The sequence below is a fragment of the Idiotropiscis lumnitzeri genome, chromosome 14 (assembly GCF_059441095.1).
Source record: "Idiotropiscis lumnitzeri isolate Australia: NSW breed Sydney's pygmy pipehorse chromosome 14, RoL_Ilum_1.0, whole genome shotgun sequence".
Lineage (NCBI taxonomy): Eukaryota > Metazoa > Chordata > Actinopteri > Syngnathiformes > Syngnathidae > Idiotropiscis > Idiotropiscis lumnitzeri.
This window is the reverse complement of record NC_142404.1, coordinates 11,890,449-11,909,907: the sequence shown is the minus strand read 5'-3', so window position 1 is coordinate 11,909,907 and position 19,459 is coordinate 11,890,449. Positions and strand designations below refer to the sequence as shown.

At 42.7% G+C, this 19,459-nt stretch overlaps 2 protein-coding genes across 4 annotated transcripts; one reads left to right on the top strand and one right to left on the bottom strand.

Annotated features, from left to right (window-relative positions):
• Positions 1 to 398: 398 nt before the first annotated feature.
• Positions 399 to 3,701, bottom strand: ercc1 (excision repair cross-complementation group 1). 2 transcript variants are annotated; one of them, XM_088315210.1, is made up of 10 exons: positions 3,570 to 3,701; positions 3,401 to 3,411; positions 2,964 to 3,326; positions 2,202 to 2,305; positions 1,982 to 2,081; positions 1,644 to 1,720; positions 1,216 to 1,315; positions 1,006 to 1,077; positions 847 to 915; positions 399 to 751 (listed from the first exon to the last, which is right to left on the bottom strand). In XM_088315210.1, the coding sequence occupies exons 3-10, from the start codon at positions 3,219 to 3,221 to the stop codon at positions 686 to 688; spliced, it is 846 nt and encodes a 281-aa protein (XP_088171336.1). In that variant the 5' UTR covers positions 3,222 to 3,326; positions 3,401 to 3,411; positions 3,570 to 3,701; the 3' UTR covers positions 399 to 685. The 2 variants fall into 2 exon arrangements, with proteins under 2 accessions (XP_088171336.1, XP_088171335.1); XM_088315209.1 differs by having other exon boundaries at positions 3,401 to 3,692.
• Positions 3,702 to 4,123: 422 nt separating this feature from the next.
• sona (SON DNA and RNA binding protein a) lies at positions 4,124 to 12,707 on the top strand. 2 transcript variants are annotated; one of them, XM_088315559.1, is made up of 10 exons: positions 4,124 to 4,241; positions 5,671 to 5,756; positions 5,872 to 6,076; positions 6,471 to 6,529; positions 6,639 to 8,585; positions 8,922 to 9,366; positions 9,587 to 10,119; positions 10,209 to 10,687; positions 10,759 to 10,851; positions 11,498 to 12,707. In XM_088315559.1, exons 2-9 carry the CDS (start codon positions 5,729 to 5,731, stop codon positions 10,831 to 10,833), a joined length of 3,771 nt encoding a protein of 1,256 aa, XP_088171685.1. In that variant the 5' UTR covers positions 4,124 to 4,241; positions 5,671 to 5,728; the 3' UTR covers positions 10,834 to 10,851; positions 11,498 to 12,707. The 2 variants fall into 2 exon arrangements, with proteins under 2 accessions (XP_088171685.1, XP_088171684.1); XM_088315558.1 differs by having other exon boundaries at positions 4,181 to 4,338.
• Positions 12,708 to 19,459: the final 6,752 nt, after the last annotated feature.

Sequence of the window (19,459 nt, the reverse complement as noted above, 5' to 3'; positions counted from 1 at the left end):
GCAAGTGCGTGTGTGCTTGTTGGCTGCACTCAGCAGTTTTTTTTTTTTTAATGTGAACAAAACCGTTTGTTTTGTTGTCACAATTTCCCCCCCTCAATGTTTCCTTGGTTTACGCTGGTATACAAGGCCGTTTCCTACCCCCAAAAGATTTTTTCTATGGCGGAATCGATTTTCTAATCTATAGTTTTTTTGGTAGACATCAAAAACATGCATGACCCATTTATGTCCGAAATGATGAATGGCTCAAACTTCCTCTCCATCCGCATATGCTATAACTACACGCAGTAATCACAACATTACGTAATCATGTTGTTAGATTATCCTTTGTACATTTTATTTTTATTTCATTGTCTTAGTAAACGTGGCTGCTTTTGTACTTATCTGAATGGATGGCGCAGGTGTTATAAATAGTACTATAATTCCTCTAATACTTAAAAGCATAGATCCAGATATATTGTTCAATATTTATTTGATTAAAGTGTCCCTTTTTAGAATGAGTGCCCCTTTTTAGAATGATTCAATTATGTCAACACGTGACAATATTTATTGATTCACAAACAGTATTGTTCAGCCAAATAATGAAAAAATGACAAATTGACAATGGTTAAAACGTTTTTTTTTTTTCCATGTCTTTTTCTTTCAATTCAGACATAATTTCATCCCACATGCTGCAGGTTCCGTTTCTTCAACTGTCACACTTTGTCTTGGATTTTAGGAAAGGTTTATGAAGCACATCATAAAGGCGTCTTGCCTGCAAACACAAAGTGCCAACAAAGTGATTAAATATATATTACACTTAGGTTTTCTTTTAAACGATATCATAATAATGTGCGTTTCTCCCCTCACTTTTTGTGGACCAAGGCCTGGACAGAGAACAAGGTCATCTTTCGACGCACTGGTGATGCCTTCCAAAGACTGTTATGAAATAGTCGAATAAAAGAATTACCGATGAATGGACCCAAGTCAACATTTCAGTTGCAGTGATGAAGGTTAAGAGGTACTCACAGAGAAGGTTGACAGTAACGTCATTGCATCTGTCTTGTTTATGGACTTCACAGTGGTCAGGCAATCTGTCACCTTCAAAACAAACAAATGTGTATTTTGTGTGAGAGATTCTTAAAAAACTAAGGCAGTGACGTCATCACACAAGATTGAAGTAGATAATAAAGAAGACACAAAGTGCTTCACACCTTAAAAAAATAATCACAAAGTTACCTTTGATAAATAGTTCTTTTCAACATGCTCCTTTAGAAGATCTGCTGGTTTCTTCTCATATGATTTGTATGTCTCCAGATAACGTCCTGCCTCTTCTGGGCTGCCAGTTCAGAAAAAAACATACACATAAAATAAATGAATTATATTAAATTGTATATAATAAGATGAAGTATGTTTAGGGCATTTTTATAAAATATAAAAATGATATTGATTATATGTTGACTATGAGTTGTGAGTGTTTAGATTTGCTGCATAGCTGTAAAACCGCACTGGATTGTGGTCATCATAGCTTTTATTAATGAAGTGATGTGTTCATTTTTGAACCCAGTTATGTTCAACCGCAAAGGTTGAACTGTTCACACTGTCAGGTAGCAGATCATAATGTTTGTAATTCTTTTTCTTCTAAGGCAATCAGTCGCAGGACTTGCCTCCATGCTAAAATAAGAGTGCAGTCAGCCAGGATGCAGATGCGAGCCAGCTCCTTCAATGCATGATGTGGGTCTTTCTATGAGGGGAAAACACCAACAATACACATGTTACAAACATACAGTAGATTTAAAAAGTCCAAACACACTTGTACAAATGCCAAGTTTTTGTGAGACTAAAAAAAATGGCAAAGATAAATCACTTCAAATCTTTCCAACTGATAGATCCAGCGTATGTATTTTGGGCTATTTATTCCAATTTGTCATAATTGCTTCAATATTAATCAGCGATACAACTTACCAGCTTGGACAAACCAATTCTTATGGCATTTTATACTCACCACATCCACTTGAACTAGTAAAACTCGAAGGGTGAAGCTCTGTCCAAGCTGCTTAAGTCGATCATGAATATAGTTTGGATTCAGATTGTGATATCTCAGACTTTGAGTCAGTTGATGTAAAAAAAAAAAAAAAAGAAGAAAAAAAAAGAAGAAATGGAGAGAAAGTCAAATAAATTTCAGGTAGTTCAAAAAAATGTACTATGCAAGCGCAAACAACCACCTGAGAAAGAGAGCACAAGTAGTCTGGCCCAGAACGTAGTCTGGAGCAACTTCTCCAAACTCCCATGGGACCCTCGTCACAAACTTCAAAATGGGATTCCCCCTCTATAAGCATAAAAAGAAACTCCAGTTATCTTCAGGTACAAACGAGCTCCACGGAGGGAATTTAAACGTGAAGTTCAAATTGGAAAAAATATGCCTTGAAAAACACCGGACTATACTTTCTGATACACAATCATGCAGATACTCCCACATCCCCTGCAGGTGTGACACCTTTACTATCAAATGAAAGCCAAAAGGTAAGCAGACATTGTGGTTTGATGAGCGCACAGATTGGCGTTTGCATCTGATAAATGGCCCTTATTTGATTGCACAGTGTAATTGTCGTAGAGGTGAAGTTGAATTTGTGTTTGGTCATAGGTGCCGCACAGAGAGAGTATAGTGAATGAACTGTTGTCTCCATGAGTTACAATAAAAAATATATATATATTGTTTTCATCTGCGTTCTTTTTTTTTTTTTTACCCCCAGACTCTGGGCTCTTACTCCTGCAAGTAGCCCCTCTGGTCAAAACGCTCAGGCTTCGCTGATTTCAACGAGACAAGAAATGGACCATGTAACGGTCGTGCAGCATTTCTTAATTCCTGGACTATTTTAATGAATGCATGTCAAAGACACCAGGGAACTGTACTAAATTTTGAAAAAAGTCTAATATTTCTTATTTTGGGTTGTGCAGGTCTATCTGATATTCCTCTTGGTGCATACCTGTCTGGGACTGACAATAATGCTGCTCCCGGACCCGGTAGGTTTTGGACCGAGGTTTGGACATTTTACTTCTCTTTGAACACAACTGGACCCATGAGTCTCCTCGCTCTTTGTCACATCATCACCTCCACTAATTCCTTCCCCAAGTGGCACTGTGTCAAGCTCGCTTTGTTTTGGACTGGCATTAATTTCAGATGTGGGTATTTCAGAAGGTCCATCTCGTTGAAGAGGCGCAGACCCTTGAGCTTTAGCTTTCATGATATATTGTGCATAGGACAAAGACTGTCCCTCCTTTCCTGGTGATGCATGTGCATTGGTTTTGCTTTGTCCCACAGTTGTTGATGGTTGAAAGTACTGTTTTGGCTGAAAAACAAACATGTCTCACTCAGATGATTGCAAGCACAAACATAGAAGAAAATGCTGATAGGATCGCTTACTGGTGTTCTCTCTTTAGAAAAGGCAGAATCGTCCAAATTGATATTAAACCTCTTCTTCATTTCTCAACGAGGGATGTTTTGAAAAACGCACGAACAAAAACAACTTGCTAAATTTCCGATAAATCAGAAACACAGCAGTCAGTCTCGAACAGATCGCAAAAATACAAACCTTTTCTTTATTTAATATTGATTCGTGGACCGTCGGTGCTTGTTGTTAAGTTTCAAGCAAGAAAAACAGTCCACAAGGCTTCGTAATACAAACTCCAATTCCTCCGCCAAATATACACGCACTTCCTAGTTCCATATAGCTCCTCCCTCCACGGGGCTTATGGGTAATGTAGTGAATCCAGAATTTATATATAGATCACAAAAACCACAGCTCACCCTCTTATTAATCATTGTTTCGTGGCAGTTTGTTTCCCGTCTTTTTGGGCACTCTGAAATTTTATTATTCATATTACATATTGTAATAAAGGGGGTCGTTCTCCTATTAAGTGATAAATCACGTGGTATGGCTGTGGTGAGAAATCAATTGGAGGATTTAAATTCTTTTTGTTATTCCACGTAATATTAATTTTCTTTCTATTGGTGCCCATTATACATTCATTATTATAATCTTATAGTGAAAAGTCAATTTTTTCATCGAACAACAGAATATAGTGATATCGCTTACCTATAATATATAGATAGACACTGTATCCATCCATCCATCCATCGATCCATCCATCGTCATCACTGGGAGTTGCCCGGGCAACTATGACGCTGTCACTCAACGCGCGCAGCATTGCATGCTGGGATACCTTCCTATCATGGCGGAAGAGTTAGCTGGCTAACGTTGTAGGTACGCGATTGTTCGTCTTCGCACGTTTTGGAAACTACGACCGCGGCTCTTGGGAAAAAAATCAACTCTCCCGCTCGTGCTTCCAAATTTAAACGGGGTAAATATGCGTCACAAAAAAACTGTAAATGTGATAAATAACAAAGTTGCTTTGTTGAAACCAGCAGTCGCTCCTAGCGAAAATGGACTTGGCGCTTGGTTGTTAAACAACTACGAGCATGCTAACCAAGATAGCTGTTTTAGCTAGACGAATAGGTTGTGAATGGCGGTGGAGGCCGCAATTGTGTAGTGTCGTGCTGATTTTATTATCACTATTGCGTTTTAAGTCTTGTTAGCAAACGAATCGTTCTTTTAGTGGAAAAAATCTTAGATGTTTTATATGTCTGATAGGAGCGTGACCTCCGATGATTTTTGAATGAATGTTCAAGCTAGCATACAGCCACGCAGGGCCGCTGGCGATTAATAACTTGTAAACTGAGTTGTTTTTTTTTAATTAACTTTGTTTAAATTCTCGTTTTCTTAGCCAACGTTTCCCCACACGTTAACAAGCATAAATAAGCAGACGAGTGCAGATATGACTGGACAGTGTCACAAATTTAGCGTCAAAACAACTCGTCGTGGTTGGCTGGTCGCGCGGCAATGTTAACTTGTCGCCATTCTTGACATAGCAAGGACGATCTCGTTTCGTGTTTGTAATAGAACAGCTATCACATAAAACAATGCACCTTAAGTCAAATGCGCAGATTTCTTTCAAGTGGATGTGATCAAGATTTCACTTAACTAATTTTGAAGAGTTCTTATTGTTGCGAAAGCGTATATTAAAATATAGTTTTGGAATATCTAGTATTCAAAAATACATTTTCTCCCTGTATAGTAAAATATATGCAAAACACAGACGTCGAAGCATTCATTTCGAACATCAGGTTTTCATTTAAGTTAGATTAATTTGCACATTTTTACTTATTTTTGTGCATTGTGTGAATAAACAACAGTTTTGTGTGATATTCAAACTACTAACTGCTTGATTATCACCTAGCCATTATCATGGTGATCTGACAGATTTACACTCTTAATTGCAGCGTTTCCCCAAATTCAGGGTCAAGGCTGTCATTCGATTTTTGGGGGAGTTAAATTAATCTCTTTTATTTGTGTGCATACACTATATGTGAATGTCTGCAAAAATTGAATCAAAACAGCAGGAGATGTTGGAGACTTTTATTTCTCTTGAGACATTTCATTAAATTTCTTAAATCCAAAATGTGAAACGTATTGAACAAACGAGAAGAGTGCAGCTGCTTTGATTCAATGTTTGCTTATTTGTAGAAATATTTGATGCATTGTGAATCCTGTAGAGGAATCACCTTTTTAATTTGGTTCATGGGCTAAAAATGTTTAGAAAACCCTTAGTGATAGTGTGTTGATTCTTCCCCAGTGACGGTACTCTTCTCACATTAAGCGGACCCTTCACAACAGCAACTGCAACCGATCAAATGGAGTGTGCAGTGGATGTTCCAACCGGTGAGTGACGGTTCGGATACAGAAACAGCCCCGCTACTTTCTTTTAGACATTTGGTTGTCAAAGTACATAGTGTAAATATACTTTGCATCATTGTGAAATTTACGTCATTTTCAGGCGAGGATGAGACAACGGAAAAAGATGACGTGAATTGCACGGACGGGACTGAACAGCCACATAAGAAAAACAAGAAGCACAAAAAGCACAAGAACAAGAAAAAGAAAAAGAAAAGGAAGGGTGAAAAGGAAAGCAGCTCGGATTCTGGTGCTGAGTCTGAGGCGGAGACAGCCTCTCTGAAGCCTCTGCGGAATACTCGAGCCAGGTGAAAAAAAGTTGATTTGGCTGTCACGCTTTGTGGACACATCGTTTGCCTCGTGTCACTTAAATGTTGTCTGTGTTGCCCACTTCAACAAAGATGAGAGCATGCTCGGAGAGAAAGTTAATTGCGTGCGTGCGTGTGTGTGTGTAGGGCTGTGAAATTAATCTAAATTCAGTTATGATTCTTACCTTCGAATTGTAAAAAAACAACAATATTATTACACATACGTGCTGCCAACTTCCATCTTGATATGCAGTGCTACGAAAAGATTACTCCTGGTATCAAATTTTTAAATAAAGTTGCTCCTCCTTTATTATTACTTAGATACTTAAATTGACAATTAGTGTGTTTCTATTTTGTGGTGAACTTCTGAACCTATTTACCGATGTTTTTGCAGCGCAAGGCTGGCCGCAAAAGCTGGAGATCATGTTGGGCAGAAGGAAGATTCTAAAACAGGTAGGGCAATTGTGAGGACAATACATTTATATTTTGGATTGATTTTTCTCTAATGCAAAATAATTTAAGAAAAATAGAATAAAAAAAAGCTCATTAATTGTCTTGTCAGATTGTGTGGACAAGGAGGGAGATGCAAAATCTAAAAAACACAAAAGACATGCTGCTAAGAAGAAGAAAAAGAAGAAGAAGAAGGATGAAAAGAAATCCCAATCTCGTTCTTCATCTGATAGCAGCACTGGCTCAGGTTCTGAATCTGAAACGGAGGGGCGTGCAGGGACAGGGGATGGCAAATCCTCTCCAGCGGTAGCGCCTGGCCAGCATGAGCCAGTGTCCCTAATGTCAACACAAAACAACAAAGGGGATGAGAAAGGTATTCCCAGTCTGCTGAATCCAGACGCACTCGAAGAGAAGAAAGAGTGTATATCCGAAATGGATGTTCCACAAAGTGCAGAGAAGACCACTAACGATAGTCAGACCAATGGAACAGAAAAGGATATAAAATCCCCACTGCCTTGCTTGGATGAGGTAACGCAGACAGGAAGAGTTGAGATTAAGGAAGAAGCCAGTCTAGGAGATGGTACATTGATTCATGCCAATGAACTTCCTGACATTATTCCCAAACAGGAAGGTAATGCACCTAGAGATGAGCCGATACAGAAAGATGAATCCAATTTAATGCAGCAGACCACTGTAAAAGAGTCTGACTCACCTAGGCCAGCATCTCCCCTCCCTGTTATGGGCCCAGAAATTAAGCAATCTGGGTCAACACGTAGTCGGTCTCCATCACCAAGTCCCCCGAAGCAGCAGAACGAGGGTCAAACGATAGTGGCAGTGGAAGAACCACCAGAAAATCATTCGAGATGCGCCTCAAAGGACAAGCAATCTCCCACTCGTCTAACAAAGCGGCAGCTCTCGCGCTCCATCTCTCGCTCTCAGTCTCCTAAACCTAGGAAGAAGGCTCTCTCACCACCCTCAAAGTCTCCCAAGCGAGCTCGCCGTCGCTCGTTTTCCACTTCTCGGTCGCGAACGCCCAAGAGGAAGTCGTTACGATCGCCGCGGAGGTCCAAGTCACCAAAACGTCGGAGAAGCTTGTCTTTGTCTCCGAGGCGACGCCGAAGTCCCCCGCCTACAAAAAGAAGACCGTCAAGATCGCCAAAACGTGGCGCACGCAGATCGCGCTCTTTGTCGCGGTCTCCGAGGAGAAGCCGGAGATCAAAATCTCGCTCACGGGGGCGCTTAAGGCGCTCCCGGTCACGCTCGCCCAGACGTGGTGGCGCAAGCGGTAGACGGTCACGGTCTCGCTCTTTGGCCAGGGCCCGTCGCTCCAGATCCCGGCGCCCTTACCGCCGCTCCAGGTCACGTTCCTTGGCCAAACGTACTGGTGGCCGGCGTTCAAGAAGTCGATCTATGTCGCGACATCGGAGGTCGCCACCTCCCAGAGCACGGCGCTCACGTTCCAGATCTCTCCGCAGGAGCAGGCGGACCCGATCACGTTCCGTCACAACCTACAAACGTCAGCGGCGCTCTAGATCAAGGAGTCCCCGCAAACGGACCAAATCCCGAACGCCAATTTCTCGCTGGCGCTCCAAATCCAGGTCTCCAGTGAGAAGGCGTTCTCGTTCCCCTGCCAGGAGAAAGCGGTCTCCGCCGCGGTCTAGCAAACGCTCGAAATCCCGCTCATTGCCTAGAAGGCACAGGTCAAAGTCACGTTCGCCATTGCCGAGCAGAAAGAAGTCCAAATCACCAAGGATCTGCATCAGAAGGTCAAAGTCAAAATCTGTCTCTGTTGGCTTGCACAGATCCAAGTCCAGATCCCGGTCTGAGTCAAGTGATAAGCCGTCTGATAGGTCCTCCCATGCCAGATCCGCCTCACCCCCTCTTGAGGAGAAGATGTCGTCTTCTCCCCAGGCGGAGCAAGCGTCCCCAGAAAAGATGGCATCCCCAGAAAAGATGGCATCCCCAGAAGAGATGGCATCCCCAGAAACGATGGCGTCCCCTGAAACGATGGCGTCCCCTGAAACGATGGCTGAAGTACCTGAAATTGTTCCTACAACAGGTGAGAGTAGTTTTTTTTTCTTGCTGCAACGTCCCTTGGTGTGGGTCTAGAAAAAAAAATGTAGGTTTGGACCCACCCCCCTTAATAATAAAATCCTTCATATAAAAATGGCATCTATTTGTGTTGTCCTTGACTAATACTAAAATGTATTTAATTGGGGAAAAAAATAATAATCAGGAAGGGGCCAAATACTTTTGCACACCATAAGATTTGCAGCCTTTGCGATTTGACTTTTGTCTTCTCCTACATTTTGATTTTAATTTGATTGTTTAGCCCTACTTAACAATTTGTGGATGAAAAAGTGTGTTGGGTTTGAATACCATGTCTATATTTCAGGTGGCTGGAAACCTGTGACCTCATTGGTTGCTTCCAGTTCTCCTGATGTTCCTTCTGTGGAGGAAGTCCAGGTGCAGCCTCAAGCCCCCGATGACATCCCTGAAGCAGAAGAGGAAGCAGAAGAGGAAGAAGAAGAGGAAGCAGAAGAGGAAGAAGAAGAAGCAGAAGAAGAAGCAGTCGAAGCAGAACAGACGGAGGGGGCCGGCATATGCCACGAATACGAGACCGGGTCTGGCTCCCAAGAACCTGTCACTGGACCAGAGGCATCTGAATGTTCTGAAGCCCCAGATGAAGAAATAGAAAGTTCTTCACCGCCGGTGAACACGCTAGAAGAATCCCTGCAAAGCCCCTCGCATTCAGCATCTCCAGGAAGGCAGAGCAAAGAGTGTTCGCCTTCACTCGCTGATCACAAGGAACCTTCCCGCTCACCGTCACCCCGAAAGAGGTTTGTGCTTTGCGTATGTAAGGAACACCAAGATTAGTTTGTGAATACAGTGAACCTCCACCTATGCAGTTCTCTAAATAATCGCTATAGCTGAAAAACTCTGTTTGAGGCTTTTGTGTTTTTCCACTGTGCGATAAATTGGTGCTGAAGCCAAACTTAATTTGAACGGAGTAATTGCGACAAAGTATGTAATTAATGTAATCACTTACATCATCTTCAGGTCAAAGTCACCGGTGAGGAAGAGAGATTCTGTCTCACCATCTGAAAAAAAGAAGCGCCGCTCAAAATCTCGGAGTCCTGGCCGCCGCAGAAAATCCAGCCCATCTCGTTCAGCCACACGGCGCAAGCGTTCCCGTTCCAAGTCTCGAACCAGGGCGCGCCGATCCAAGTCCCGCTCCCCAGTCCGCAAGAGACGGTCCCGCTCCCGCTCGCCCAACGCAAGGGGGAGGAAAAGATCCAAGTCCGCCGACAGGAACAAGCGCTCTCGGAGCCGATCCGCCGGCCGCAAGAAAAGGTCTAGGTCAGGAGACAGGGGTCGCAGGTCCAGGTCTCGTTCCTCTGACCGCAGACGCAGGTCAAGATCCAGAGGGCGAGGGAAGCGTCCGGTGTTTCGAAGTCGCTCATTTGATCGAAGGGATAGGTGGAAAAGGGAGCCTAGCCACTCTCCCGTTCTGATTCTCCGCAAGCAGCGCCGCTCAGGGTCGCGGACACGGCGCAGCGCCAGCAAGTCGCCTCCGAGACTCACTGACTTGGGTAAAACTTTTGTCCCGCTTACATCATAGCAAAGTGACAACGTAGAAGAACGCTTACACAATTTGTTTTGTCATTGTATTCTTTCCCAGATAAGGACCAGTTACTGGAGATAGCCAAGGCCAACGCAGCTGCCATGTGTGCCAAAGCGGGTGTGCCCATCCCAGAGAGTCTGCGTCCGAAAGCCATCCTCCAGCTTCCCCTGCCGACGCCGTCCCCCGGCCCCCTCTCCCTCCCACTGCCGTTACCCCTCCCCATGGGCATGGGGATGCCAAATATGCCCAACATGGGTCCAATGGGGTTGCCCGGTATTCCAGGAATGCCCAGCATGTCCAACATCACCATGAGCGCCGCCATGGCAAGTATGACGGCGGCCACTATGACGGCAGCCTTGACCAACATGGGGGCGTTGGCAGCCATGCCTCCCCTTGCCCCTCTTCCCACCATCACAAACAAACCTCCCCCGTGTCTCGCGCCACCAACCCCATCCTTGAACCTCGACCACATCGAGGAAGCGAAAAGGAAAGTCACTCAGCAAGCTAACATCCACACGATAAAGGAGCTGACAGAGGTAAAGGATGCTGGTGTTTGATGCATGTTGCGTTCGAGCGCCTGTAATCGACTTTCTCTGTTTTTTTCTAGAAATGTAAGATGATTGCCAACAGTAAGGAGGAGATGGCTGTAGCTCAACCTCATGTCTCGGATGATGAATTCTAAACCCTTCAAGTCTTCAAGGTAAAGAGAAAAATTGTTATTCTACCTGTTCACAGAAATTCATTTTACTTTTTCCATTAGGGGTGGTGAATTTTAAATTCCTTGAAAGATTATGGGAAAATTAACAATGAATTATTTTTTTTATGAAAATAGTTGCCCCCCTCAAACATTGATTACGTTGTTACATAAAATGTCTCTCTTCTTCAGACTGCAAATGAGTTGCAATGCTTTAACTGATCACTATAATGAGGGAAATTATTCTCATTTGACCCAGTTAATTGGGAAATTATTTATTCACTACAAATTATGTATATCCCAGTGACGTATCGTGACTGGCAGAACAAAAAAATGCTCTTCCACTAGATGGCAGAAGGCACATAATTAACTTGAGTATCTTTTTTTGTGCAATTTGTTTGGTCGGGTGGCTGAGATTTTTTTTTTAATTTTCCAATGCCAAACATGCCTAGAAAAGGTTGGAAAACTTGGAATTGTGGTACATCTGGATTTGTGTATATATAATATAAAATACAGATGTGTTTGTGGAATGTCAGCATAGCTGTTTCACTCTTTATTTTCATCTGGTGAAATCACATTAACTGACATCTCGTTCGTGTTTTGCATCGACCTATCACAATTGTTATTGAATTTAATGTTTCTTTCTCTGCAGGCGCTCACTGACTAGAAGTTAGACAAACTATGTGAAGATACATTTTTTTTCTCCTTCTTACGATCCGCACAGGAAAATCTTGCAAAAAAAAAAAAGAAACATATTTTTTTCAGGACATTATGCCCGCTGTAGTTTCCTTTGGAAGTCATGTGGCATGGCTGAGCCTCACACAAAAGAAGAGCATCCTAGTTGCTTACATCTCTCCCCCACGCTGCTTCCGTCTGCGTGGCTGGGTCATGTGATACCACTCAAGAAACTGGACACGTTGACTTCTCGTGTGCATGATTGTAAAACTATAGTGCGAATGTGAGCGTGTTTGTATATATAGTGATTTTCACCAACATCCCCTCAGTGTTGCTGCTTGTCCAAGCGGTCACTGTTGTAAAGACTGAAACCAAACTTACTAGTGGCGCCTTTTTTTTTTTGTTTTTCTAAAAGATTAGTTCGTCTGAATTTGGTTTTACTTAAGATTTCTTAAAGGACCGTGTATAGTGGACACTGCTTCCTTGTTCTGCTGTATTCCCTAGTTTTTGCCTTTTTGTTTAAAAAAAAAAACAAAAAAACATTTTCATTTAATTTTTCATGCCTGATTTGTTGACACATTCTTGGGTAATGCTCAGTTGCAAAAGTTGTAGGATAACCGAGAGAAGCAGATTAAGACGGCGCAACTTCCTGTCACATAACACATCAAAATTCAATTAGTTCTGCCCTGTTTGTGATTATATTTCTTTTAAAGTGGCAGCTAAATTTAACTCGGAGATGCACGCACAGAGGAAATAATTCATCATTTTATGAACTGTAGGAGTACTTATTTGAAGTGATAGTGGATTTGAAAAGCTTGAGACATCACTAGCTGTGATTCCAACAGTGGATCAGACAATCACTTCTTGTTTTTGGCGATCTATTAATGTCGTGCATAACCATGGAACTTAAATCCATGTCATTTCACTTCAGTGGAGAATGAGGAAGCTGCCATCCACTCATGACCAAGGCTGTCTTAATGGTGGAAGATAACGCAAACATTTTCTTTTCCCATTGTGTCTGCTTCTCTATCAACACACAAATCTCCTTGAGGTGATCCTTATCGCTATTTTAAAGACGGGAGGAAAAAGAGAGGAAATATGTGTTTTAGGAATTTTTTTTTGCGCGGGTTCATTGCTTGCTTTGTATATAAATGTGATAATGATTATTAAAACCTCATTGATCTGTACATATTCATGACCTTGTGTGTTTTGTTCTCTGCATGTGACTGCACATTTACAGTAGTGTTTTTGTTTTCATCTCACGGATAATTTTTTTAAATGCACAATAAGTTATCGTAGAAATAAGTGACACAATCAGAATATAATAACCTAAAAAATAGTGCAATGCCTATTCATGCCACAATAAAGGCAAAAGAATTCTGTTTTTTTTAGATTTGAAAAAATTAATAACACATACAATTTTAAAATTGATTTGTATGCATTAAATATAAATAAAAATGTTAATTACATTTTAGGGCGTTGTCTTTTACGCATTTTCCTTCAATTATGTTGCGGTCCGTGGCATTTGAATGATAGCATTGTCATGTCTTGAAGAGATATTGATATTTCACAAGTTTGTATTAGTCAAAGATTTTGAATAAGTTCACATTTCCTCTTAAATAAGTTTATTAATTTCGATTGCTTAGTGCAAGCTGTTAAAACTACTGATAAAAGTGAGAGTGAGAACTTTTTTTTCTGGGTCGTTTTCGAATTCGTTGATGTTAGCCCATCTGTTCTAATAGTGGATCTTGGATGTATTTCACTTCCGAAGAAATAGAGACGATATCGTCGTATTTGCACAAGAGTAGCTCATGACGTGGTAAACGTAATCGAAAACACTTGAGCCTCGGAAGACGTTCGTCTTTGTGAGTGTTTCTAATTTCATAAACATTTATTTTAGGTCAAGTGTGTACTTTATTTTGAACGCAGGTGTATGGAAATGTGTTATTGCATATGTTAATCTACTCTGTTTATTTCTTCTCTGTTGCAGTTACTATATTTATAAATATACCTTACAATGGTTGTCTGTAAGGACAAGAACACTTCATAAAAGCAAGAAAAGTACGCCTTGTCTACGGAGTTTTCTTCATTAGTTCACTGGCTGTCGAGCTGCACATAGGCACGGTGTCGCGAGGACAGCACGAGCAATTTTCTTAAATTATCTATACCTGCGAGCCTGTAATCTCAGCAACCATTAGGCTGGAACGCCACTAATTCATACTGCCATCTTGTGGCCAAATCGAATAATTGCAGAATGGTATTGAGGTGACCAAGTTCTCAGCACTGCCTTTGTGGGTCATATTGACTCGTTTTCGCTGAAAATTATCATGAACGTTTTAAAATGGTTACAAAATAAAATATTATATATATATATATATATATATATATATATACATATAGATATGTATATATATATATATATATACATATATATACACATGTATATATATATATATATATACACATATATATATATATATATATATATATACATATATATATCTATATATATATATATATAGATATATGTTCTTATATATATATATATATATATACATATATATGTTCTTATATATATATATATATATATATATACATATATATGTTCTTATATATATATATGTTCTTGTTTTTTATTTATTTTGGTACAAATAAATTATAGAACAGTTTATCTATAGATTTTTTTTCTTGATCTTTACTGGGCATATTCCAATAAATAATTGTGACTAATACATGAATGCATCTGAAAGCATGAAAAAACGAGTGTTACTCTTTGTAAACGCATGCTTTTTTGATGCACTTCTTGAAATTTGTGTTTGCTTGCGTTTCAAAGGGGACAATGTGCGTATCGTGCAATTGACGCAATTGACCAATATGTTATTTAGAATGTATTTTTAATACAAGCAGTCTTTCCACTATTGTGGCAAACTGGCTGATTTAAAATGTCGAACCAATTAATAAATGAAGTGTTCAGGCATCATGGTGGTTTGTGGTAAAGAAACCAGACTGCCATTGATTTTGAAGTTTGAAGGGAGACTTGGACTGATATCAGCGTGATTTCAGAAAGACATGTTATCTACCATTTAGACACATGGGGACGGATTTTTGAATAGTGGAAAAATTGAATGAGAGTCTCTATCCTCTCAGCCAGTGTGTAAATCTTGCATTTATTTAGATGAGCTCCTTTACTAATTGTAAGTGGCACTTGTCCTGACAGTCCTTTCTCTATTTGCATTTGTCAGACTACCACATTGCCACATAGCAATTAAAGGGATACCAGCTCCCATCAAGCAGGAACAAGCGGGGCTCCTCGTGCAGAGCCAAAAGGTGCAGATTTCTTTTGTTCAATGTGACAGTCAGGCCCCGGTAGGTATAAATGAGGCTTCATCATAAATGTCAACTAAAACCCAAAGTGACGTTGAGAGGTTGTGCAGCCTTGCGCGCCCACCTGCAGATCTCCTGATGAAAGCCTGTGCTGCAGTCAAAGCCCATAAGTAGGACCTGGCGGCGAGATTTAACAGCTGTCACGACCGCCTTATTGTCGGTGTATGAGGCAAAAAGATGAATGGTGAAATACTTTGGGTTCGGGGAGCAGTGTCTGATGGGCTGTGGAGTAGTCACATGCCTCGTTGCTGTTTGAATTGCTGGATTCATTCAGTGCGCTTCCAAAAATAGCAGGCATTACAGAAACATTGAAAGAAAAATATATTTCCAACCAAGGAGGTCAGTGAATGAATTTACCTCCTGAGAGTTAACACAGCAAAGCTCATTTTATTGCCACAGGATGTTTTTTACGAAAAGCACATGTAAATGTTTGTGTTGATGACAGAAAAAGCCAATAATCTCAGCCATACCATTTTCCATTTAATCCAATGGAGAATACTTAACGAGACCTATATTAGGCATATTTTTGCAATTCAAGACAACGGTTTAATTTTGTTCCGAATTTTGAACCCTCATTTTACTCCTAAATTCAGCAGGATTAATAAAGATACACCACTATGTGGTGTGTGAAATTTAGACGACATATTTTCACATTTCTCAGACTTTAAAGCATTAAAAATAAGCTACTACTGAACTTTAACTTCAAGTGAAAAATGTGACTATAATATCATTTTTATTATTATATTATACGTTCTTTCGCGGTGGGATTTGAATATCTTTATCTTTGGGACAAATGTATGCGGCTATTGGAAAGGAGCTCTTAAATGTTCTTTTCTGCTGCTGTACTTTGTGTCTTCAGCAGTACTGCACTGACTGCATCCCATTTGGGCGGCGTTTGCATGCATACGTATATACTTACGTGGGCTACAACTTGCATACCGAGCATCGAGTGAGTCATTGGCATTGGCAGATCAATGGCTAGCGGTCGATGGACGCCTGAGTGCTTTGCAACGACCACTCTGTTGTGCAGCCACTAAAAGGAGGTCACACGCACTAATTTCTCCTCAGTCCTCCTTCCACATCCCGTTTTGCTTTCCCATCAACTGACCACCCATTCACACATCCACACACCCACTGGAGCTTCTTTTTCCACAATCTGAGACAGGCTAATGAAGACAACAGAGGCAGTGAAGAGAGAAGAATCACGAAGATTTGCGGGGAAATTAGCTCTTCTCACAGATAAGAACCGAGCACAGGAAGGGGAAATCGACTTCCGAGATGGGAGAAGAAGATTTTGCTGAGAGTGACTAGGCCCCCCAAAAAAATAGAAGGACGAGATGTGATCATCCATCTAATAGTCAGGGAAAGAAATGCAGCTCTTGGACTGTCAGTTCAGTGGAGCGTCAACATTGTTTGTGTGTATGTGTGTTTGTTAAACAACACTGTGTTTATGTGTGTTTTGGTGTCCCCAATGGGACAGTATTCCCAGCCAAAAGTATTTAAAGCCAGAGTATTCTACAGCTGTGATTGCGATGGCATAAAAACACGGAGGATCATTAGCACACCACCACGACCTCGATTGTCAGCAGTCCCCAAAAGATTATCTGGATGATTATCATGTGTTGTGGCGTGTCTTTAGAAGGATTTTTTTTTTTTAACTCTCCTTCCCGATCTGCTCTGGATATAGTTCGGGGCTGACAATCATGCACTGTCGTAAAATACTTGTTTAACTCATTCAATCCATTAGACGTATATTTACATTTTCAAAATTGTCGTCCCTGCCTCCCAAAGACGTATTTATACGTCATAGCCTTCTTTTTTATTTTTTTGCGTCATAGCTCCATGTTTTTATCTTTAAAACACAATATTCTGCAGGCCTTACAAAATCAGTCAAAAAACAGAAAAAAAACGCTGTGATTGAGGTGTTTCCTCTTGTGAAAACGGCTGGGAATAAATGAGTTAATGCTCATGTGAAGAGACTCACCTCTCAAGCACATGCCGTAATCCTCCCTCTGCTCTTCATGTGTCATCACAGTAAAGAGTGAGTACGCATTTTTTTTTTTAATTTCCTCATACAGCTGTTAACGTTTGACATGTTTTCACTTATTTCACAGCTAAGAACATTAAAAGCGTCTGTGTGATCTGCGATGTTGACTCTCCTACAGCAAGCCGCCCTGGAAAATGACACGCCAATGGCATGTATCAACATAGAGTGAGTAGTTTTGGTTTATTTTAGTTCTATTAAGCAGCAGGTCTTTTTACACTTGGAAGGCTGTGAAGATTTTTTTGTTGTTGTTTTCTTTCAGTTTCGAAAAACGGTCACTGATGGTGTCTCTTTGACATGACAAAATTGATCCCAAATTAAAACAAGTTGGAGGTTGGACGGTATGCTTGTGGTCAACCTTGGTGCTTCTAATGGATATTGATTCAGCTCCTGTTTGACATTTAAATGACAAATATAGTGTTCACATATAGCAAGATGTGGTACAACATACTGAAAAAAAGTATAATATAGCAGTTTAAAAAAGTAACATATTCACTAATTTTCCACTCTGTAAGCAATTTGTGATAGTTTTAGGCAATGGTGAATACTGTTGCTCTTTGACCAGGGGAGAACTTAATGGTGGTGTGGTCTCTGACAGTAATACCATGCGTACTGGTATGGCTTGAGCGGTCTGACATGCCCGCTGCTGGGTCGGCCCTGATACGTAAAAGCTGTCATGATTTGTATTTGTTATTTTTGGTTTAGTATTTGGTTTCATGTTTTGGCCTTGTTCATGTGTCTTGTCTCGTCTTGTCTATTGTGTCCACCTGTGCTCGTTTACCCAACCCCTAGTGTCAACCAATCCGGTCCTTCCAACCCTCCATGTCTTGTCCAGGTGCTCCTCGTTGTCTCGTCAATTTGTGTGTATTTAGTTCCCTGGTTGCTTTCAGTTCTTGTTGGTTCATTGTCATTTTAAGTGTCGCTTGTCCCTGTCGCTTGTCCCGGTTGCCTGTGCCTGTTGCCAGTTCCTGTCGCCTCTCCCTGTCGTTGGTTTCCTGTCGTTAAGTTTTTCCAAGTTCCTTGTTTGCCTTAGTTTTCTGTTTAATAAATCCCCTTTAAGTTACCCCTGCCTGGCTTCCCTGCGTTTGGGTCCTCACCTTCCTCAACCTTGACAGAATGAACCAACCAATACTGGACCCAGCAGGAAGCTCACGGCGACGAGTTCGCCGTCGCCGCCCAAGCTGGTACCCCCCTCAGCCTGCCGACCAACCCCTTCGTGTGAGTTCCATATGTTCCGCCAAGCCAGTTTGCCACTCTTCTTCGTCTTGTGTTAACATCTTTGATTACGACACCATTTTGTCCCCCCATGTTTTTGTTAATTCAGATTTAGATGATGACCCCTATTTTCAGTTGTCTGATTCCGAGTTTGACCCAGATTTTGATTTTTCTCATGAGTTTTCTTCTCCCAGTCAGTTTTTGTCACGGTTTCCTTTCGAGTCCTTTGAGTCCACACCTGAATCACACCCATCAGACCTTTACTTGGGCACCCGGTTGGCCATCTATCCTGGACCTCCGCGAGGTGGTCAACGACGGCGCCCGAGTAAAGGATCTGCCACCTCTCGTAATAGCACCCACTTTTTACACCCTGAGTCACGTTTTTCCGATTCACTTAGTTCACTTCGTCCGTCTGTTTCTGTACCTCGTCCACAGTCGTTTTCTGCACCACCTTCCGTTCGACCCACGTTTTGTAGCGCACGTTCACCAGCCCCTGTAGTCCCGGTCCCTCGTGTCCTTCGCGTCTCCCGTTCCCCTGAATCCCTATGGCGGCAGGCTGATAGGGATCCGGCCCCCGACCCAGCTCCTCACGAGCTGCAGCCTCCAGTGCCGGCCCCTCGCCAGCTGCAGCGTCCCGTCCCGGCTCCTCGCCAGCTGCAGCGTCCCGTCCCGGCTCCTCGCCAGCTGCAGCGTCCCGTCCCGGCTCCGCGCCAGCTGCAGCGTCCCGTCCCGGCTCCGCGCCAGCTGCAGCGTCCCGTCCCGGCTCCTCGCCAGCTGCAGCCTCCCGTCCCGGCTCCTCGCCAGCTGCGGCCTCCCGTCCCGGCTCCTCGCCAGCTGCGGCCTCCCGTCCCGGCTCCTCGCCAGCTGGGGCCTCCCGTCCCGGCTCCTCGCCAGCTGGAGCCTCCCGTCCCGGCTCCTCGCCAGCTGGAGCCTCCCGTCCCGGCTCCTCGCCAGCTGCAGCGTCCCGTCCCGGCTCCTCGCCAGCTGCAGCAAACCACGCAGCCTCCAGAGTCCCACTCGGGCTCACCGCCAGCTGCTGAACCCTGTTCCGGCTCCTCCCCAGCTGCTGAGCCCCGTCCCGGCTCCCCGCCAGCGGATGAGCCCCGTTCCGGCTCCCCGCCAGCGGATGAGCCCCGTTCCGGCTCCCCGCCAGCGGATGAGCCCCGTTCCGGCTCCCCGCCAGCGGATGAGCCCCGTTCCGGCTCCCCGCCAGCGGATGAGTCCCGTTCGGCTCCCCGCCAGCTGATAAGCCCCGTCCCGGTTCCCCCCGAGCTGCTGGGGCCCGTTCTGGCCTCC